The sequence below is a fragment of the Chrysochloris asiatica genome, unplaced genomic scaffold (genome assembly GCF_000296735.1).
Source record: "Chrysochloris asiatica unplaced genomic scaffold, ChrAsi1.0 scaffold00021, whole genome shotgun sequence".
NCBI lineage: Eukaryota > Metazoa > Chordata > Mammalia > Afrosoricida > Chrysochloridae > Chrysochloris > Chrysochloris asiatica.
In genome coordinates this window covers 5,289,190-5,308,923 of record NW_006408539.1, presented here as the reverse complement: position 1 = coordinate 5,308,923, position 19,734 = coordinate 5,289,190, and the positions used below count along the sequence as shown (strand labels likewise).

The following is a 19,734-nucleotide window of genomic DNA, read 5'->3' as shown; positions in this document are numbered from 1 at the left end:
AAGGAGCACTCTGGCTGCACTTCTTCCAAAACAGATCTATTGATTCTTTTGGCAGTCCATGGCACTTTTAGTATTCTTCTCCAACACCACAACTCAAAGGCATCAATTCTTCTACAATCTTCCTTATTCACTGTCCAGCTTTCGCATCCATATGAGGTTCCTTAAGATGGTATATAAAGTCATATATGGTCTCTCCTTCCTGCTCTCCCTCGCAGCTCTGTTGTTGTCTCTGGCCACGCTTCCCTTGATCACCTCACTCCAGTTTCTATCACACAAATGGGCACTTTGTTTTGCCTCAGACATGTGAGCATACTCTGGCCCCGGCACACTGGCACTGATTGTTCTCTCTGGAGTCCTGGTATGGCACTACAGGATAAGAATTGGACCACAAGTCTGTTTGATCTACAAGGTCAGTGATTTAAACTCACCAGCTGCTTCTCAGAAACCTTATACAGGGTCACTATGAGTCAGAACTGATTCGACAACACTTAACAACAATTGCTCAAGAAGCTCTCCCTAGATATGACTTCCTCTTTTACTTCCTTCAGGTTGTATTATATCATTCCCAACTGCAGCCTTCTGTGTCTATCACTAAAAATAGCAATCTTTCCTTCATCTCTTTTTAAAAAACCAACATTGGAAACCAAGAACTGTTCAAGGTGAAAACCTGTCAAAGAAGGAAAACTCAATTATTTTTCACTAATAGAGAGTAATAGAAAAATGGAAAGACTACCTTTTCGTAAAAGGCATAAAAATGAGACCCAGAATATTGAGGCAAGCCTGTGGGGTTCCAACTCTCTCATGCTTCAGGACACCTTCCCCTTCTCCCACTACCACCCACTGTGTTACCTACTCAACAAAATTACTTCCTTATTCTTTCTCTAATTCCCATCCACACCTTTGCTAACTCAATCACCTAGAACAGTATCTACCAAAAAGTCCTCCAAATTATGAGCTTAAAATATACAACTTCTATAAAGTTCAATGCAACTGTCACTACATAACAGTCATTATATGATTAATAATTAACTTTCTCCACAAGACATATTTTTTTTCAGAAAAAGAAAATAGCAAAATATAGGAAGGAAATAAAATGCCATGGGTCACTGAGTAAAGGAATATCTCAGCAGATGTTACACATCATGGATTTTTCTTCAACAAGCAAATATAGAATATAGGAAGGAAATAAAATAAAAGTCGTTGCTATTGTGTCATAAAGTTGGTTCTAACTTATAGCAACCCTGTTTCTAGGAGTGACTGGTGGGTTTGAACCACTAACCTTTCAGTTAGCAGCCCAGTGCTTACCCTACAGCACCACACCAAGACTCCAAGATGAAAGTGCAGGTATTGAAACTGTGTTCTAACAGCAACCATTAATATTTGTCTGTACCAGTCTCTTCAACTAAAAACCATCACTGCAAGGTCTGCTGCCAGTAGTATAAGGAAGATTGGACCTCTGACAAATACTCACCTGTCTCTTCTCTATTAGTGTGGTGCATTTATGGGCCATTTTGTTCGAGCTTTGTTCCAATCTTAATAGCCTCTATTTCTTTACAGTGAATTACGTCAGACAATTGATATACCTATACTCTGTCTTTTCAGGCAGATGAATACATACTTCTTATTGTTAAGTGCTGTCAAGCTGGATGAGACTCATAGCTATTCTATGTACATGTGGGCTTCAAAAAGTTTGTGGAAAAATAGAATTGAAAGATAGTGGAATATCTTCATGAACTCTGTGAAGCCCGCTCATGTAACAAAAGGAAGCACTGCTCAGTCCTGCCCACTCCTGTACCATCCTTCCAATTACTTCCTATGCTTGAGACAATCATTAGAGCCACTGTGTCAATCCAAATCAATAAAGGTCTTCTTTTTCACTGACCCGCATCTTTACCAAGTATGATGCCCTTCTCCAAGGACTGGCTCCTCTTAATAACATGTCCAAAGTACGTGAGGCAGTTTTACCATTCTCACTTCTAAGCAGCATTCTAGTTGTACTTCTTCTAAGAAGGAATTATTTGTTCTTCTAGTAGCCCATGGCTTTTCAATGTTCTTTGCCAGCCCCATCATCCAAATGCATCAATTCTTTTTCAGTCTTCCTGATTCACTGTCCGTTTTTCTCATGGCAGAACTCCTGGTAATTTCGAACTGCTGACCATGAGATCAGCAGCCTGATTCATAACCACTATGCTACCAGAGCTGTTTCATGGATATAAAGCAATTGAAAATATCATGGCTTGGGTCAGGTGTTAAAAAGATTGCTGTTTACTATTCAAAAATGTCTTTTGCAGCAAATATGCCTAGATGTAATATGCCATTTGATTTCTTGACTGCTGTTTCCATGGGCATTGATTGGAGATCCAATTAAAATTAAATCCTTGGCAACTGCAATCTTTTCTCCATTTATCATTATGTTTCTTACTGTGAGGATTCTTGTTTCCTTTTTGCTGAGGTATAAGTCACACTGAATGCAGTGGTCTTTGATCTGTTCATCTGTAAGTGCTTCTAGCTCTCTTAACTTTCAGCAAGCAAGGTTATGTCACCTGCTTTTGCAGATTGTTAATGAGTCTTCCTCTAATCCTGACGTTATGCTTTTCTGTGCACAGTACAGCTTCTTGGAATATCTTCTTAGCATACAGATTGAATGAACATGATAAAGGATACTATCCTGAAAGACATATTTCTGGATTTTAAGCCATGTAGTGTTCTCTTGTTCAGCCTGAACAACTGTCAGTTGGTCTCTACAGGTTTTGCATGAGCACAATGACATGTTCTGGAATTGCCATCTTTTAAAATATTATCCATGATTTCTTGTGATACACACAAATGATTTTGTGTAGTCAATAAAGCACAGGTAAACATCTTTCTGGTGTTTTCTGCTTTTAGCTAAGATGTAATTTACATCAGAAATAATTTTTATCATTCGGTGTGCCCTTTGGAATCTGCCTTGAGTTTCCGGCAAGCTGTTTGGATTACTACTGAAACAATTTTTAAATTATGTTCAGCATAATATTATTTGGGTGTGATATTCATGGTACTGTTAAATAATTTCCATATCCAGCTGGATCATTTTTCTTCAGAAAAAGCACTTCTATGGCTCTCTTCAAGTCAGGTGACCAGGTAACTGTCTTCAAAATTTGTTGGTATAGATTAGTGAGCACTTTCAGCATTGCATACATTTGTTGAAATATCTCAATTGATAATCTATCAATTCCTAGACCTTGCTTTTCACAGTATCTTCAGTGCGACTTGGATTTCTTCCATCAACGCAATCGGTCCTTGATCATCCACTACCTCCTGAAATGACTGAACAATGACCAGTTCCATCTGGTAGTTTATTCCTTTTGTCATTTTCTTAGGCTTCCTGCATCATTCAATATTTTCTCCAAAGAATCCTTCAAGTATTGCAACTTGAGCCTTGGATTTTTCTTCAGTTCTTTCAGCTTGAGAAATGCTGCCCAGATATTCTCTTTTGGTTTTCTAACTCCAGGTCTTCACACATTTTATTTTAATTTTACTTTGTCTTTTTGAACCATCCTTTCAAATTTTCTGTTCAGCTGTTTTACTTCATCATTACTTCTATTCACTTTATCTATTCCACATTCAAAAGCAAGTTTTGCAGTCTTTCCTGGCATCCATTTTCATCTTTTCTTTCTTTCCTGTCTTATTAGTGACCTTTTCTTATACGGTATCTTTGAAGTCAGCCCACAACTCTTCTGGTCTTTGGTCCTTAGTATTTAATTAATCAAATTCTTGAGATAGTTTCTAAAATCAGGTGGTACATGCTTAAAGTAATTAAACAAGTTTAACATATATACCTAGATGTGAGTGTTTATCAATTTATGAAATATTTTATGAAGCATTTACTGTGTAACAGACACGTGTAAAGCATTGAGAAATTCAAGTCAAACAAAGCATGGTTCTTATTACTATCCTACTGGGAAAAGTCTGGTAAATGCTAATAAAGAGTATGTCCAAATGCTATGTGGGTTTAGAGGAAAGCTATTTGAATACATATCAAGTATTAGAAACTTCCCAGAAGTAAAATGTCCACTGAATTTCAAAGGACAAGTATGTATGAAGGCCACTCAAGCAGAGTTGGCATTGCATGCAGAAGAGTGAAGCTTACTGTAGGTGCAGAAGTGCATTCTGGTGGAAAGGGCAGATCATGCCAAGAAGACATTCTGAAATGTCAAATTTGAAGCTGAGAATGAGCCAAATTAGGAAGAATCTGAGTAAGAAAATGGTACCATTAGACCTGGCTAAAGAAAATCACTCTCTCAACACCGTAGAGTCTGGGAGAAGAGGGAGCAAGGTGGTGTTAAGAGAACAGGTGGGAGACTAGTTTCAGATGACAAATGATGAACACTGGTCTAAGTATGGTTGTGAGGACTGTGATGAGAGGTGAGGCTCCAGTCCTGTGGCGAACCTCCAGAAGTTACAGGTTTCAATAATGGAATGGATAGTGTCAAGAGTGAAGTGGAGGAGCCAAGGACTACAGGGAGGTCTCTTGCTTGGATGACTCACGGAAACTGATACCAGTTTCAAGAAACTTGACAGGGAACTAAGGTCAACATTCAAGGACTGATACTGAGAGAGATCTGGTAGCGTAGTGGTTATGAATCGGGCTGCGAACCTTAAGGTCAGCAGTTCGAAACTACCAGCCGCTCCGCGGGAGAAAGATGAGGCTTTCTACTCCCGTAAAGATTTACACCCTTGGAAACCCTGTACAGGGTCGCTATGGGTCGGAACCGACTCGACGGCACTTCACAACAACAACAACAACTGAGAGAGATCAGCTCACAATCTCAATTGTATAAAAGGATTTGTGTCTGAGCCCCCCACCTTTGTTAGCTTTGAAAATACCACCACCAACAATGAAAATACTTACAGCCACCCATGATCTTTATATTTTTCGGATCTTATGAGAAACAATAACCTCCCTTCCCTTGCCTTCAGTTCCACTACCAGAATCTACCATAAGAGAAGGAAATTATTGCATATACTATCAAAAGTACTGGCAATAGTTTAAACAGCATTTATTGAATAATCTTCCAGCTGGACTACCAACTTATTTTTTTTTAATTCCTCAAATGTACCAAGAACTGTTTCTGTCATCTTTGTTCTGTTACATGGATCCATTTGTCCATTCCTATGGCAGATAATCCTATATTGATTTTAAATCAGGCTTTATAGTAAATGTTAATGTTTCTTTTACTTTTCTCAAAATGTCTTGGAATTTGTTTACATTTCTTTTTCGCTATGAAGTTTATTGTTTGGATGATTGAAGTAAATTTCTGATTAACAGTTATATCCTGTAAGATTTACCATTCAGGAACTACCTATCTTATTTTATACCTTATAATAAAATACTATCATTTTCTTCATATGCATGTATTTGCATTTTGCTATATTAGGTGCTAGATATGATATTAAAATTGAATAATTAGTGAAGTCTTAAAAGTTTTTATTGTGCATTGAGTGATTAGTTTACATGGGGGAACATCTGCTTTTACACTCATCATTTCATTCCAATGACCACAATCTCCTCTATGCATCATCACTCAACAGCATTTGCTTCTATTCCCTCTGTGTTTTTTGTTTAGGGGGTGTACACAAAATCACTGAGGTATATATAATCATTGAAATAACCAAAGGAGACATTCTGCATGCCTGGCCCCTGGCCACCATCCAGGTGGCTGCTAGTACACAGCCTTTCTCTTTCCATGAGTCTAGAATCCTCAACTGTTCTCTTTCTCCATGTCCTCATCTCTGTCTCCATCTCTGGTGTCACTGCTTCTCTGGAGAGGGTCCCACATTCTGCTCGTGTTCTTCTCCTTTGATGGTCCTGTTCCTGAATTCTGTTACTCACCTCTTTTTGTTACAAAATTTCTATCTATACAGTTGTGACAGTCACAACTACTCATTATAACAATCACTCACTATTGAATCATAAGAATATTATCCCCATCTCCTTTCATCAGACTTGGCTAAACAAGACGAAAACTATTAAGTGGGGACTCTACCTTCCACCCTCACACTCTGAAACTAAACTCCTTCTTGAAAACTTGTAAGCCAGTAAATTCATGTCTTTATAGTCCCTCCCATTTTAGGTAGCCAATATCTAAGTTGCCTCTCCCTAGCAACTCTGTATACAGAATGGATAGGATTGATTATGGATGTGAGGACTCCTTCCCTCTCCTTTGGTATGTTGAGCTACTACATTTATAAGTATAGGTCAAGTTCATCAAATTGTAGCAATTTAAACTTGTTTCTTAAAATATATATATATTATGTATGTATTTCGTTTTGTCTTCCTCTATTCAAGTTTTTATCAACAAGCAATCGAAGCCTGGTCAAATAAAGGAATGCATTTTTTTTGTGTTGAAGCTAATTATTTGTATATAAGAGGGAAAATCTGCCTTTTTGGAGTGTCTGTATCTTGAAGCTTCAAACATTATGAAATTTCTCTTATTAGTTTTAATAGGTTTTTAATGTAGTTTCTTGAGATTTCCAAATACTGTATGCAATCACACCATCTGTAAAACTAATACTTTTCCTCCTTATGTAATAAAATGTTGCTTATTAATTAGCTTTTCTTTTTTTTTTCTTCCTTACCCAAGACTTTATGCCTAGTTTTACAACAGAAATGGTCAGAAGTTTCCCTAGCTTGCTTGTATATTAAAGACAACATGTTTAATATTTTATAATTTAGCCTAATGTTTGCTTTACTTTTCACGAAGATTTAAACTTTTTGAAAGCTTCCTTTTATTTCCATATTCTAGAGGTTGATGGTTGGTGGTTATGTGCCGTAGAGTCGGTTCTGACTCACAGCGACCCTGTACAGACTTTCCAAGGCTATAAATCTTTCTCCCACGGAGCAGCTGGTAGTTTTAAACTGCTGACCTTGAGGTTAGCAGCCCGAGTTGTAAGCACTACACTACCAGAGCTCTTTTTTTTTTTAAATAAATGTTTTATTGTGAATTATGTGATAGTTTACATGGGAGAACATTAGTTTTACACTCATTTTATCGTATATTGTTCCATTGCCATGGTTACAATCCCCTCCATGCTTCATCAACCAACCAAAGGAAATACCCTGCAAGCCTGCTCCCCACACCTCCCCAGTCTTTAGCACACAGCCCCTCTCCATCTCTGGATCTAAAATCCCCAGCTGCTCCATCTCTCCACATCATTGTCTCTGCCTCCATCTCAGGCATCACTGCTTTCCAGAGCTCTTTTAGATGGTCAAAAACTAGACTCCATGAGCTGATAGTGAGGTGTCAGTAGGACTGCAGTTCCTCTCGAGGCTTTTAAGGAGAACCCATTTCTTTGCCTTTTCCAGCTTTTAGAGGCTAGCCTGGTTCCCTGGATCTACTTCCTGCATCACTCCAACCTCCACCTTCTGTGGTGTCATCTCCTTCTCCCATTCTGACCCCTTCTCACTCATAAAAGGATGCTTGTAAATACATTGCCTTATCTGCATAATTCAGGATAGGCTTCTCATCTCAAGATTTTCAACTTCATCACATCTGCAAAGTCTCTTGTGTGATGCACAGTGATGTATTGTAGTGAATGACGTCCTGTGGGCTGACTGGAACTGTGCCCTAAGCATGTTCTGATACTGTATTGTACACTAATAAACCCTGTAACTGTGAGTGTGGTGTTGGAGTCCTGTGTGGTCATTCCAATGGATTATTGAAACCGACTGAGGAGTAAAGAGGATTGTGAGAGGAATGGTGGTGCTGCATGCTTTTTTGCAGTGGTATATTCACAAGTCCCAGGGATTAGGACCCGGATATTTTCTTCTTCTTGTTCTTTTTAAGTACCATGAAGTCAGTTCCAACACACAGCGACCCTATATAGGGTTTCTGAGGCTGGAAATCTTTGCACCAGCACACAACTTCATCTTTTTCCCAGGGAGTGGTGTGTGTGCTTTGAACTGCCTTGAAGTTTGCCATCCAGTGCTTATCCTACAGAGCCACTGTGCTGTCCACCGGGCATATTAAGAGAACACTATTGGACTTACCACATCAATGAATTCATAATTGTCCCTCCAATTCTCTTTCCCACCTTCTTTTCTTCCTTCTGTCCTTCCTCTTTTTCTGTCCTTCCACTTCTTCCAACTTATCAACAACTTTTCTCATTATTCAGTCTTCTGTCCAGAGGTTTTCCATTTTTGAAACTTTGTTTTTGAATAACTATGACAATTTTAAAATACAGTGTTTCTGGGTAGTCCTATCAATGCTTAGACTTTATCATTATTCTGAAAATAAGCTTTAAACTGAAATGTTCCTTCTCAAGTCCAAGTTATCAGCAAGTATCATACACTGTGCAGGTTCCAGCTATAGGAGTGACTTTGTGATTTACTTCTCTAATGAAGTGAATTTGCAATGAGAACCCATTTTATCAAACTCAGGCTAAGATGGCTAGTTATTTTTTCCTTGAGGTAGGAAGTGAGATTCAGCTCCTAGATTCACAGCTTTTGTTGCATCACTGTTTCATTTTCAGAAGTCCGCAGTGCTGATTTTGGGGAGCCAAGCTCCTCCACTTTAGGTAGAAGTTCACTTTTAAATTGCATCATTATTGATGTGTATAACAATCTCTATCTGTTCATTTACAACAACAAAAAATAGCTGCACAAACAGTTGCTCAGCCTCAATTTCCTGGAGGATACTTTGCTGAATATCTTCCCAAATTCTCTCATCTCTTTATGCATGATATTTACATAAGAACCTTGGGAATTCTAATGATCTTTTATGTTTTTAAGCTGAAATGTTGAGGCATAAAATAGGTATTTAAAAACTTTCCAGCTGCCAGTAATAGAAATCACACTTTGCAGAGAACTCTGAACCAACAGCGAAGTTTGGCTTTCTAATTACATTAACAAAACAAAACATCCTAATTGAAAGGGAAGTCCATAAGGAATTTGAATATTCCTCTGAGTTACTGTTCATCTTCACATTGCTTAAGTAAAGTTGAGAAGGCAAGAGAAACTGCAGAAGTTACACAAAGAGAAAGACAATTACAGATAGCAAGCTGTCTGACTTGCAGAGCTCAGAGATGCAGTAATGAGTAGATCATTCCCATGTGGTTTCACCAAGAGACTGTAGTGGAGACAAAGTTCTGCAACGCAATGCAAAATGGAGCAAAACACTAATGCCACAGTTTCCAACACAAACTTCTTGAGCAATACCAATGAATCCTGTCATTTCAAAATGATTGCTACCTTCTTACTCATAATTTAAGGTGAATCAAAGAAATTCCATACCAACATTTCTGAGTTTGGAATACTTAGGACTTGAAGTTTTCCAACATTAGTATGAAAACTTGGGTAGAGTCATTCATATCTTACTCTGTGCTTTAAACATTTCTGCAAATGAGTTAAAATTAGATGCAATTTAAAGAAAATCTTCCTAGTTTAAAATAGATAGACTTACAGCGGTTCGAAACTACCAGCTGCTCCGCGGGAGAAAGATGAGGCTTTCTACTCCCGTAAAGATTTACACCCTCGGAAACCCTGTACAGGGTCGCCATGGGTCGGACCCGACTCGACGGCACTTAACAACAACAACAACAACAGATATACATAGATAAATATTTGAAGCCAGCAGGAACAGGTACCATTGTTACTGATTAATTTTCTGGAATACTTGGCTTGTCCAATAGCCTCAAATATTAATTCTAGTAAAGATTATACTTGAATGATCATATTTGAATGATACAGTTAAAAGAAGAAAAATAGGAAAAAAAACAAAAGGGACTGAAATAAATTCACTGGACTGAATTAGGAACAAAGAGACAATGGGCCAATAAATTCAAAGACCTTTGGCTCAATGAAGGGGCTTCAGAAAGTTCATGAAAAAGTGGAATTAAAAGATAATAGCATTTTCCACAATCTTGTTTGAAGCCCTTGTATTTGTGTCAGCAAGTGAAACAGTGCTTTATAAAGGAAGTGAAACATACCAATCGCTCACTCTTACATTGTTTAAATGCCCTGGAAATGTTATCAGTGTCCTTTATGATTTCAAAGTCAACAAACTAAAATTATAATCTACAGAGCGGCCCCGGAAAGCTGGGGCAACTCTGCGGGCCGAGGTGTCCTGGTCAGGACGTCCACGGGCTCCGCCCCGCCCCCTGATGCTGGTCAGTGTTCTCCAGAACAGGGATAGAGGAAATGTCGGTCCAGGAAGCAGCAGCATCACCAAGGTTCCAGTTTCAGTCTTTGGACACCCAGTCTGAGGGTCTGTCCCCAGATCCTCAGTTTGTGCAGGAGACCAACATGAAACGGGGACCCTTTGGAGCTCCACCTGTTCCTCAAGTGCCTGCTCTTCCCCACACGGGAAGCCTAGGAGACCAGACAGCTGCACTCATGACAGCCAGGCCAGGAGTTTTTGACATTCTAGGATGTGGCTGTGTACCTTACTCAAGAGGAATGGGGATGCCTGGACCCTGTTCAGAGAGATCCTTACAGAGAAGTGATGTTAAGAGATTTATGGAAACGTGGCCTCACTGGGCATACTTCTCCTTCTTCCCACCAACCGGATACATAATGTGAATTCCTGCCCGGCCCTGAGCCATACCCAGGGAAGTGCTGTCTCTGAAGAAACACTTGCAGTCCTTTCAGCAGAAATCTTCAAGAGTTGGCCTAAGTACTGACTTCCATCCATAGTGTGTGGCCCTCCTTGGAAATTCCTTTACCACGATTGTAAGCTATGAAACTTGATTGATGGAGTAGATGCTCCCCAGGAAGTTACCACTTGGTAAAATTGCAGATCTTCAAATGACCTTTGTTAATTTTGAATGTAAAGGGCTAAGGAAGCTTCTGTTGCAACTAGTGCATTTTGAACCTAATTTATTCAAAAACCACAGCTGATGTCCTCTCCTTGTGTTCTGAGAAGACACCAAGTCCTACTTTCACCTCTTCACAGTCGTGGTTTTGTATGTTATTTTAGAATGTGGAACATACGCTGCGTGTCTCTCCTTTCCTGTGGTGAACATGGCCTGCCCTCAACAATTCTCTGATTCAGCTGTAGCCCTGGGTTTTCCTCATGTTTAACACTTTAGTCATCTCTTCCCTTTAAATCTTCATGGTTGTCTCCAGTGTCCTGCTGGCCTCCCCTTGATTCTTTGTGATGCTTTACTGTGGTACCTTTATACTACCTGACCTGATCAGGTGCTTTGTAGTGCAGTCCTTGATGGAGGGGAAGTGGGAGGGCAAAAGAGTTTAACACACTTCTTTTATTTCAGGATTTTCAAATGGAATATATATTTAAACTTTGTAAACTGCAAAATGATGTATAATTGTAAATGACTGCAAATTTTACCAAATTACAGAGTTCCCAACAGTTAAAAAAAAAAAATTATAATCTACAATAGTACTATCTGCAGAAATAGCAACTCCACTAATTTCTTCTTTTACTTTTTATTTACTTTTTTCAGATTGCCAATCAGTATATTAAGAACTCTATATGTCTGGGCAAGAATTGTCTAAGCAATTATGATTGAAATGAAGAGATGAAAGAATAAGAGGCAGCAAATGAAGTGTTGAATTGCGTTAAAATATTAGTGACAGATATCATTTTTCCAAAGCCAATCATTTTGATGAATGTTTACTATTGAGTCCTGGAGTCCTGGTGTGGCGCTGTAGGATAAGCACAGTACTGCAAACTCAGCAGTTCAGACGTACAAGCTGCTCCTTGGAAACCCTATCCAGAGTCTCTGAGTAGGAACTGACCTGAAGGCACTTAACAACAACATTGAGTCCTGGTGTGATACTGTAGGATAAGCACTGACTGCTAACCACAAGGTCAGCAGTTCAAACCCACCAGCTGCTCCGTAGAAATGCTATATAGTATTGCTATGAGTCAGAACTGACTTGATGGCACTTAACAACAATTGTCCCATGTAATTTTTCCTGTATTCCTAATTGTCAAATCCCTTTCTCTGAAATTAGAACTTCTAGTCTTATTTGTTTCATGGTCTTTTCTAATCATGAAAAATATGTTGCACAAAGGTGTCAGTTTTAGGAATAAGGTGCGCTTGATCCAAGCCATGTTATTTTCAATCACCTCATATGCATGTGAAAGTTGGACAATGAATAACGAAGACCATAGAAGAATCTATGCTTTGAGTTATTGTGTTGGTGAAGAATACTGAACGTACTATGGACTGCAAGAACAAAAAAAGCTGCTCGGAAGAAGTGCAGCTAGAATGCTTCTTAGAAATGAGGATGAAGACTTTGTTCGTTGTTCTTTGGACCTCATGTCAGAAGGGATCATTTCCTGGAAGAGAACATTGTTCTTTATAAAGTGGTGGGTCAAAGTGAAAGAGGAAGACCCCCAATGAGATGGATTGACTCAGTGGCAGCAACAATGGACTAAAATATTAACAACTGTGCAGAAGGCATAGGACCTGGCAGTGCTTTGTTCTGTTGTGCATAACAAAAAGTCAGAACCAACTCAACAGCACTACCAACATCAACAGTACTGTCTATTTCATGGTCTTTTTCCTGTCCAGTCATTATCTGTCTATGTCTCAGTGAGCTGCTCCTGCCTTTTTAATACATAAACTCCCAATAACTCAGTATCCCACATAAACAACTGTTATTATTGTGTTATTATCAATAACCACAATTGTATTTATTTAATTATATTTAATAATAATGACATTGTTCCTCAAATAAGAAAAGAAATACTGCATGTAGAAGAGGGACATTATTAAACCAAGAGCATGAGAAATTTCAAACAAACCCAATGGAGCAGCATATATTAAGACTCTTATCATGGACAAGTCAGTGATTCTTGATGAAAATTGATATACCAATTGGATTATATTTAGATCTCATGGATATAAAAATATGCAATTTAAATAGGAGTATTTTGTTACCATCTAAGAAGCTGTGATTTTATAGTCTGACTCCACTTAGATGGTGACTCATTCAGAGTTGAGAGAAAGAGCATAAAAGTCAAGAGGAAAGTCCCATTCATCCTGGATATCTTATAGAACCTTCAGCACCTCTACTCCATTTATTTTCACGCCTTCCTGTAAAAGATATGGCCACTTAAATTTGCGTAAATGATATGACATCATTTCTTAGAATTGTTTGCCTTGAATCACTGTCTTCTATTGTGTGGGTCAGTTCTGGGGATTGGAAGGTTTTGTTAACCTTTTGATAACCTGCACTGGATATCAACTCACACAACTTGGTCCTATGTGCCAGCTTGTCAGTTATCAAGTGTCTTGTTGATGAAGTCAATTAAACTTTCAAAGACTAAGTTTACTTTTCTTTCAGGTAGGGCTAATAAGAGATACCCAGAAAGAGTAGATGAGAGAATAAAGCACAAGTATATGTTCCCATGAAGATTTAAAGCCTCAGAAACCCTAAACAGGGTTGCTACAAGTAGGAACTGACTTGAAGGCACTTAACAACAACTATAACATGTAAACTTTAAAAGCAATTTCTTTAAGTGAAATAGAAAAAACTCTGGTAGCGTCGTCGTGGTTACGAATCAGGCTGCTAACCCCAGAGTCAGCAGTTCGAAACTACCAGCTGTTCCATGAGAGAAAGATGAGGCTTTCTGCTCCCTAGATTTACACTCTTGGAAACCCTGTACAGGGGCTCTATGAGTCAGAACCGACTCAATGGCACATAACCACCACCACCACCACCACCATGTTTTTAATGTTAGAAAAGACAGCTAGCATCCTTATGAATGTCGAACTGGTGACACTAGCCCTTTGCCATAGCTTAGCCACTAATTGTTCATTCTGTGTAGAGAGCTCTTGTTTGACCAATGGACAAGCTGCCTCACTTCTTTTCTTATAGTCTCTGTTCATATCTTTCCTGCAGAGATGTCTTCCCAATCCCTTATATGAAAGAGTACTCCCTAGTCCCCTATTTTCTCTATCATGCTTTTTTTTTTTTTCTTGAGAACATTTATCACTATCTTTATCTCAATAAAATATATACTCCTTGAGCACATAGGTTTTCATCATTAATTTAATCCCAATACCTAGAATAATACCTGGTATAGATAAACCCTTAATATGAAATTGATATTGAGTAAATGAATATATGAATGAATTCTTCCGTAATTTCTTAGTAAAGAGTAAGCTTTTCTAAGTTTGACATTGTGGAACTATACAACCTCTTGATGCTATAACCAAAGGCAAGTTGTGTAACATCTTCAGACTCTGAATTATATTTCTGTTAAACCTAATAATACGAAGATTGACTGAACTGAGCTGGCCCATGTGTACCAACTTCTGATATAACGTTTGAACCTCAATTAGAGTAATCTTTTCCAAATGTAAACCTAAGTCACTATAGCAAAAACAACAACAACAAAAAAAAAAAAACCTTTTAATGACTTGCTTATGATAAAGTAAAATCTCTGTCTTGGTCACATTCATAATGTACCTTCCTTATAGACTTCATCACTTTTCATCTCTGAGTTTCAGCCTTGACAGTTGTCTTTCTGTAGCCTAAGAACACCATAGTCTGCCTTACCTTCAAACTGGAATGTACTCGTTTGTGCTCCCCTTTTTTCCCTCAATGTCTAAAGTAATGTCTTTCACACAGTCAATTCTTGGACATGCTTTAGGGTATACAATCTCAAGTCACAGTTTAAATGCAAGTCTTGTTTCTGTCTGTCCATCCATTCTATCTATCTATCTATCTATCTATCTATCTATCTATCTATCTATCTATCTATCTTTACTTACCTACATACATACTTATCTACCTACCTTATACGTATCTATATCTAGATAAGATGTTGAACCTTAGGATTTTTCCAATACTCTATAAGTTTTCCAATATTCTACAAGTTTCCTATAATTTCACTTTAAGATGTCTGTCTGTCTTTGTGGTATTCTATGCTCCACAAAGAAAGAATCATGTTTTCCTTATTTAGGATGTATACACAGAGCTAAGCCCAGTCCCTGAGATTTATGAGGCTTTTTATGTGTCTTATGTGAATCAATATACAGCCACATAGTAGTGATTGTCATTTGTATGACACAAAATTTGTGTACTGTTTTATGATCATCATAATTTAGTGAAACCAAGACCCATGACAATAAAAATCATGAATGACAGTGTCTTATTTTGAAAGAGAAAGATAGAAAGACCAAGGAAAATAAGAGAGAGCAGAAGAAATTCCAAAAAGAGACAAGGAGAAAAGATATAGGAAAAGATGATGGAAGGATTAGAATAAGAATAAAATTGAAGAGGGAAGAGAGGATCAGAGGAAAACAAAAAACACAGAGAAAAAAACTCACTAGATTATCAATTAAGAAATAAGGGGATTTCTTTTGTCAGGGAGTCATCTTGAGAAATCACATTTTTAATACGTCTTTGTTTTTGATCAATAAATAGACATCTTTTGTCCACTTTTTCTTTTTTTTCACTTTCATCTCCTTGTTTTAAGTTTACTGATTTGAACTTAATTCTTAAGTGACTTCCATTTTTTCCTATTAGTGTATTAATGCAACTTCCAATGCTGTATGTTTTGTTATCTAGGATTTTTTTTTTGCTTTTGCTTCTTTTACCTAGTCTTCTTCAATTTTATTTTATTTTCCTTTGGTCTTTTTTTTTTTTGGTTTTTACACCAAGAGTTATTCCTCATCTGCAAGTTATTAAAATGCTGTGTATATTTAATCTATTGATAACTGAATTTTATATGAAACTAAATTTCTTATCCATGAATGTCTCAAACCAATGATTGCTTAAGCAAATAAAATAAGTTGTCCTTTATATCAAGAAAATGTAGTGCTAAATATTAAAAGCTATATCATAATGATGTTTTGTGGAAATATCATGAAAGTTCAAGAAAAGTTTTATAAGGGAACTATATTTCTTATTCTTATTAGAAATTTTAGTAATTATTTAGAGGAAAATTATTAAGATTCATTATTCAAAATAAAAAGCTCATTTCACTTTAGCTTGTAAAAAGCAAAATAATTTGTTATAAGAACCAAAATTAATGTAAAGTTAATGCTGCTACATTGATATAAACCTAAAAAACAAAAGCCATTGTTATCAAGTTGATTTGAACTCATAATCTTATAGGACAGAGTAGATCTGTTCCAGAGGGTGTTTCAGAGGCACTGAATCTTTTTGGGAGCAGGCAGGCCCATTTTTCTCTGAGAAAATGGCTGGTGGGTTTGAATCACTGGCTTTGAAGTTAGTAGCCTAATGTTTAACTTACTGCACCACCAAGGGCCCACCATTAAAAATATCCTATCTACTGTGTATATGGCAAGGAGCTCTGGTAGCGTAGTGGTTATGAATCAGTCTGCTAATCTCATGGTCAGCGGTTCAAAACTAGCAGCCATTCGGTGGGAGAAAGATGAGGCTTTCTGCTCCTGAAAAGATTTATAGCCTCAGAAACCCTGTACAGGGTCGCTATGAGTGGAACCAACTCCATGACACATAACAACAACATGTATATGACATTCTTGAAGAGAACACAAGAACGATGTTTACTTGTGTTTTATTCATTATGCAAAGGTATTCAACTGTGTGGATCATAATAAACTATGGACAACATTGTGAACAAAGGAGAATTCCAGAATACTTGATTGTGCTCGTGCTGAACCTGTGCACAAACAGTCAGTCATTCAAAGAGAACAAGGGGATGCTGCATGATTTAAAATCAGGAAAGACTGTGTCACGGTTGTATTCTTTCACCATACTTATTCAATCTGTATGTTGAGTGAATAATAATCTAGGAAACTGGACTCTATGAAGAGAGATGCAGCGTCAGGATTGGAGAAAGGCTCCTTGACAACTTTTGATCTGCAGATGGCATAGCCTTGCTTGTTGGAAGCAGAGAGGACTTGAAACACTTACTATTAAAGATCCAAGATGGACATCAGTATGGATTAACCTCAGCATAAAGAAAACAAAAATCCTCACAACAGGACCAATAAGCAACATCATAATAAAGAGAGAAAACATGGAAGGTATCAAGGATTTCATTTTACTTGGATCTACAATCAATGCCCATGGAAGCAGTAGTCAGGAAATCAAATGATGTATTGCATTGGCAAATCTTTTGCATTGCAAAAGACCTCTTTAAAGTGTTAAACAGAACACACTTTGAGGACTAAGGTGTGCCTGATCCTAGCCATTTCAATTGCCTCATATGTATGGGAAAGCTTGACAATGAATAGGGAAAAATGAAGAAGAGTTAATGCCTTTGAATTATTTAGTGAAGCATATTGAATATACACCATCGATTGTCAGTCTGTTTTGGAAAATACACAGTCAGAATTCACCTTTAGTGGTGAATATGGTGAGACTTCATCTCCAGTACTTTGAACATTTTACCAGAAGAGCCTCATCCCTAGAGAATAACATCATACTTGGTAAAGTACTGGATCGTAAACAAATAGAGCAAGAGGAAGACCCACAATAAGATGGATACAACAATGGGTAAAGATTGTGAGGATGGTGCAAGCTCAGGCAATGTTCTGTTCTATTATAGTTAGGTTTGTTATCTATACTCCATGGCACCTAACAGCAATAACTATTATCATTAAGGGTTTGTTTTTTTCTTTAATTGTTGTTTTTTCCTCTAAAGATGTTGCTAAGCACTTCTGAGTAAGTTCTGACTCACAGTAACCCTGTGTAGAGTTTCTGAAGAGTGACTGGTGGATTTGAACCACTGGCCTTGCCGTTTGAACTGATTTTGTGGTTCAGTGCTTATGCTACAGTGCCACACCAGGACTCCTCTGAAGATATAGGAGCAAATAATCCCCTCAATGTTGGTGTCCATCAACTTTTTAAAAGAATCATTTGAAGTTGAAATAACAAAGATTAAAGGAGTAGCAATTGCGCATTGGTCTTACCATCAAGATCATTTTCTGGGGTCTCTGCTGTGTACCAGTTGGAAGGTGGTCCAGTGCCGTTGACTGTCATGGCTGACAACTGGAAACTGTACTGACTTCCTTTCTCCAATCCTATGAAGGAATTTTCCAGAGGGAGAAAAAGTTACTGAATAATAGCATTTTAGCTATTTTAAAAAATTTTAGTAAAATGTTAATAGTAGACATGCTTTATTTTGTTTTGTGATTGTTGTGGTAATTATTGTTATTTTGGCCAAAAGGGCAGAGGTATCATAGCAAAAAATCAAATTATGTTTCATATATTCTCATTTATTTTTTTTCCTATTAAAAAAAAATGTATCCTTGAAAATAGCCTCAGGGCAGATGCAGAATATAAAATATGAACGATGAAGAAATAATCAAAAGTAGCAAGAATCATTTTTCCTCACATTCCAGAAGAGACCTGCCTATAAATCAAGAGTAGTCAATCTGAAAATGCGTGTCTCCATCATTCATTCAAGGTCAGCGATTATGTTTTCTTTGGGCCAAGAAAGACGAATCTAAAGTTATTGCTCTTCAGAAGAAAACACTAGGACTTTTGTCTCTCAAAATAATCATTAAGCATACCTTGTTCTGAATTAGCTTCTAAACAAAGCATAAAGAAAAGCAACATTTTTAATGGGATGTAGACAGTCAGTTTATACACAATGATGAACTTATAGCTTATTTAAGAGAACACAGATAGTGCAGGTAAACTAAAAGTCTCCTGTGGATCGCTACTCTGCAATATATTTATTATTGATATAAACAACTTTTCTCATATCTAAATCTCAAAGTAGCTCTTGAACATGGCAAGTTATTGTAAAACAAAGACATTTGTCAAAACACACATGACATTCATTTGAGATATTGAGAATGCAGCTTGTACATGGACAAATCCTTATCCTTAAAGGGGTTGAACTATCCTAATAAAAATAAAAATATAATCTCTCTCTTTTCCCATCAATCTGAAACAGCACAAGTGTATGGGATCAAAGAATCAATGAATAAAATATTGGGAGAAATGGTGCTTCTATCCTATAGAAAGCTACTTATTTATGGGTTGGTTTTGTTTTTTGTTTTGCATAAGAAGATGAGTAAAACTCAGTACTAAAGAAATCGAAGTATTAAGAGGAAATGGTCTTTCAAGTGATAATTAGACAGGATCTGTTAATGTTAAGTGGCAGGCAGTTGGCTTCCATAAATAGTACAATAATCGTACTGTCAGACAAGACAGTGTGATACATTTACCCACAAAAAGCTATCTACAACACAAAATGGTATCTTATTAAGTAGCTTCTAATTATATTTTTCAGAATGGAATTCCATAAAGTCATGGACTGAGAATATTGCTGGTGGTGCTGTTGTTTTGGTATTTATTGGTGTTTTAATTGAGCCCATTATAGTGTCTGGAGCTTGGAAGAAAATGCTATAATGTCAGATAAAGCTGATCTGATAAAGCAGTGCTTAATACAAAGGAAATACAGGTTATAGGCATACTATCCAACATCATCAACAAGCTGACAAAGAGATACTTTTGAACAAAAGGACTTTGCCAGGTCTCAAGCAGGCTTTATCTAACATGCCACTGATCTGATATTTCTTAACATTTTGCACCTTTTCTTAGCCACTGTTGTTGATGGTTGAAGTAGAAGAAATGCAGAGCTCCTCTGGGAATTCAAAATGTTGATAGAGAGAGAATCTCAGGAAGAAATACCTATCTAGTCATCGCAGCACATGTCTTTCATAGTGGCTTTGTCTGAAATTATTAGAGTTTTTGTTCATCAAAAATATAATCTGATATTATGCAGAGTAGAGACTTAATTTCATTTTTTGTCATGGTGGATGGAAAGCATGCCA

General features: G+C 37.3%; 1 protein-coding gene and 1 pseudogene across 1 annotated transcript in view; one reads left to right on the top strand and one right to left on the bottom strand.

Moving 5' to 3' along the window:
• The window catches only part of DCC (deleted in colorectal carcinoma), a 1,585,944-nt gene that overhangs the window by 284,484 nt on the left and 1,281,726 nt on the right, over window positions 1-19,734 (bottom strand). The window contains exon 14 of the mRNA XM_006837499.1: window positions 17,860-17,970. Coding sequence (XP_006837562.1) covers window positions 17,860-17,970 — 111 coding nt within the window. The remainder of the gene's footprint in view (window positions 1-17,859; window positions 17,971-19,734) is intronic.
• Window positions 4,380-10,659, top strand: LOC102816946 (annotated as a pseudogene).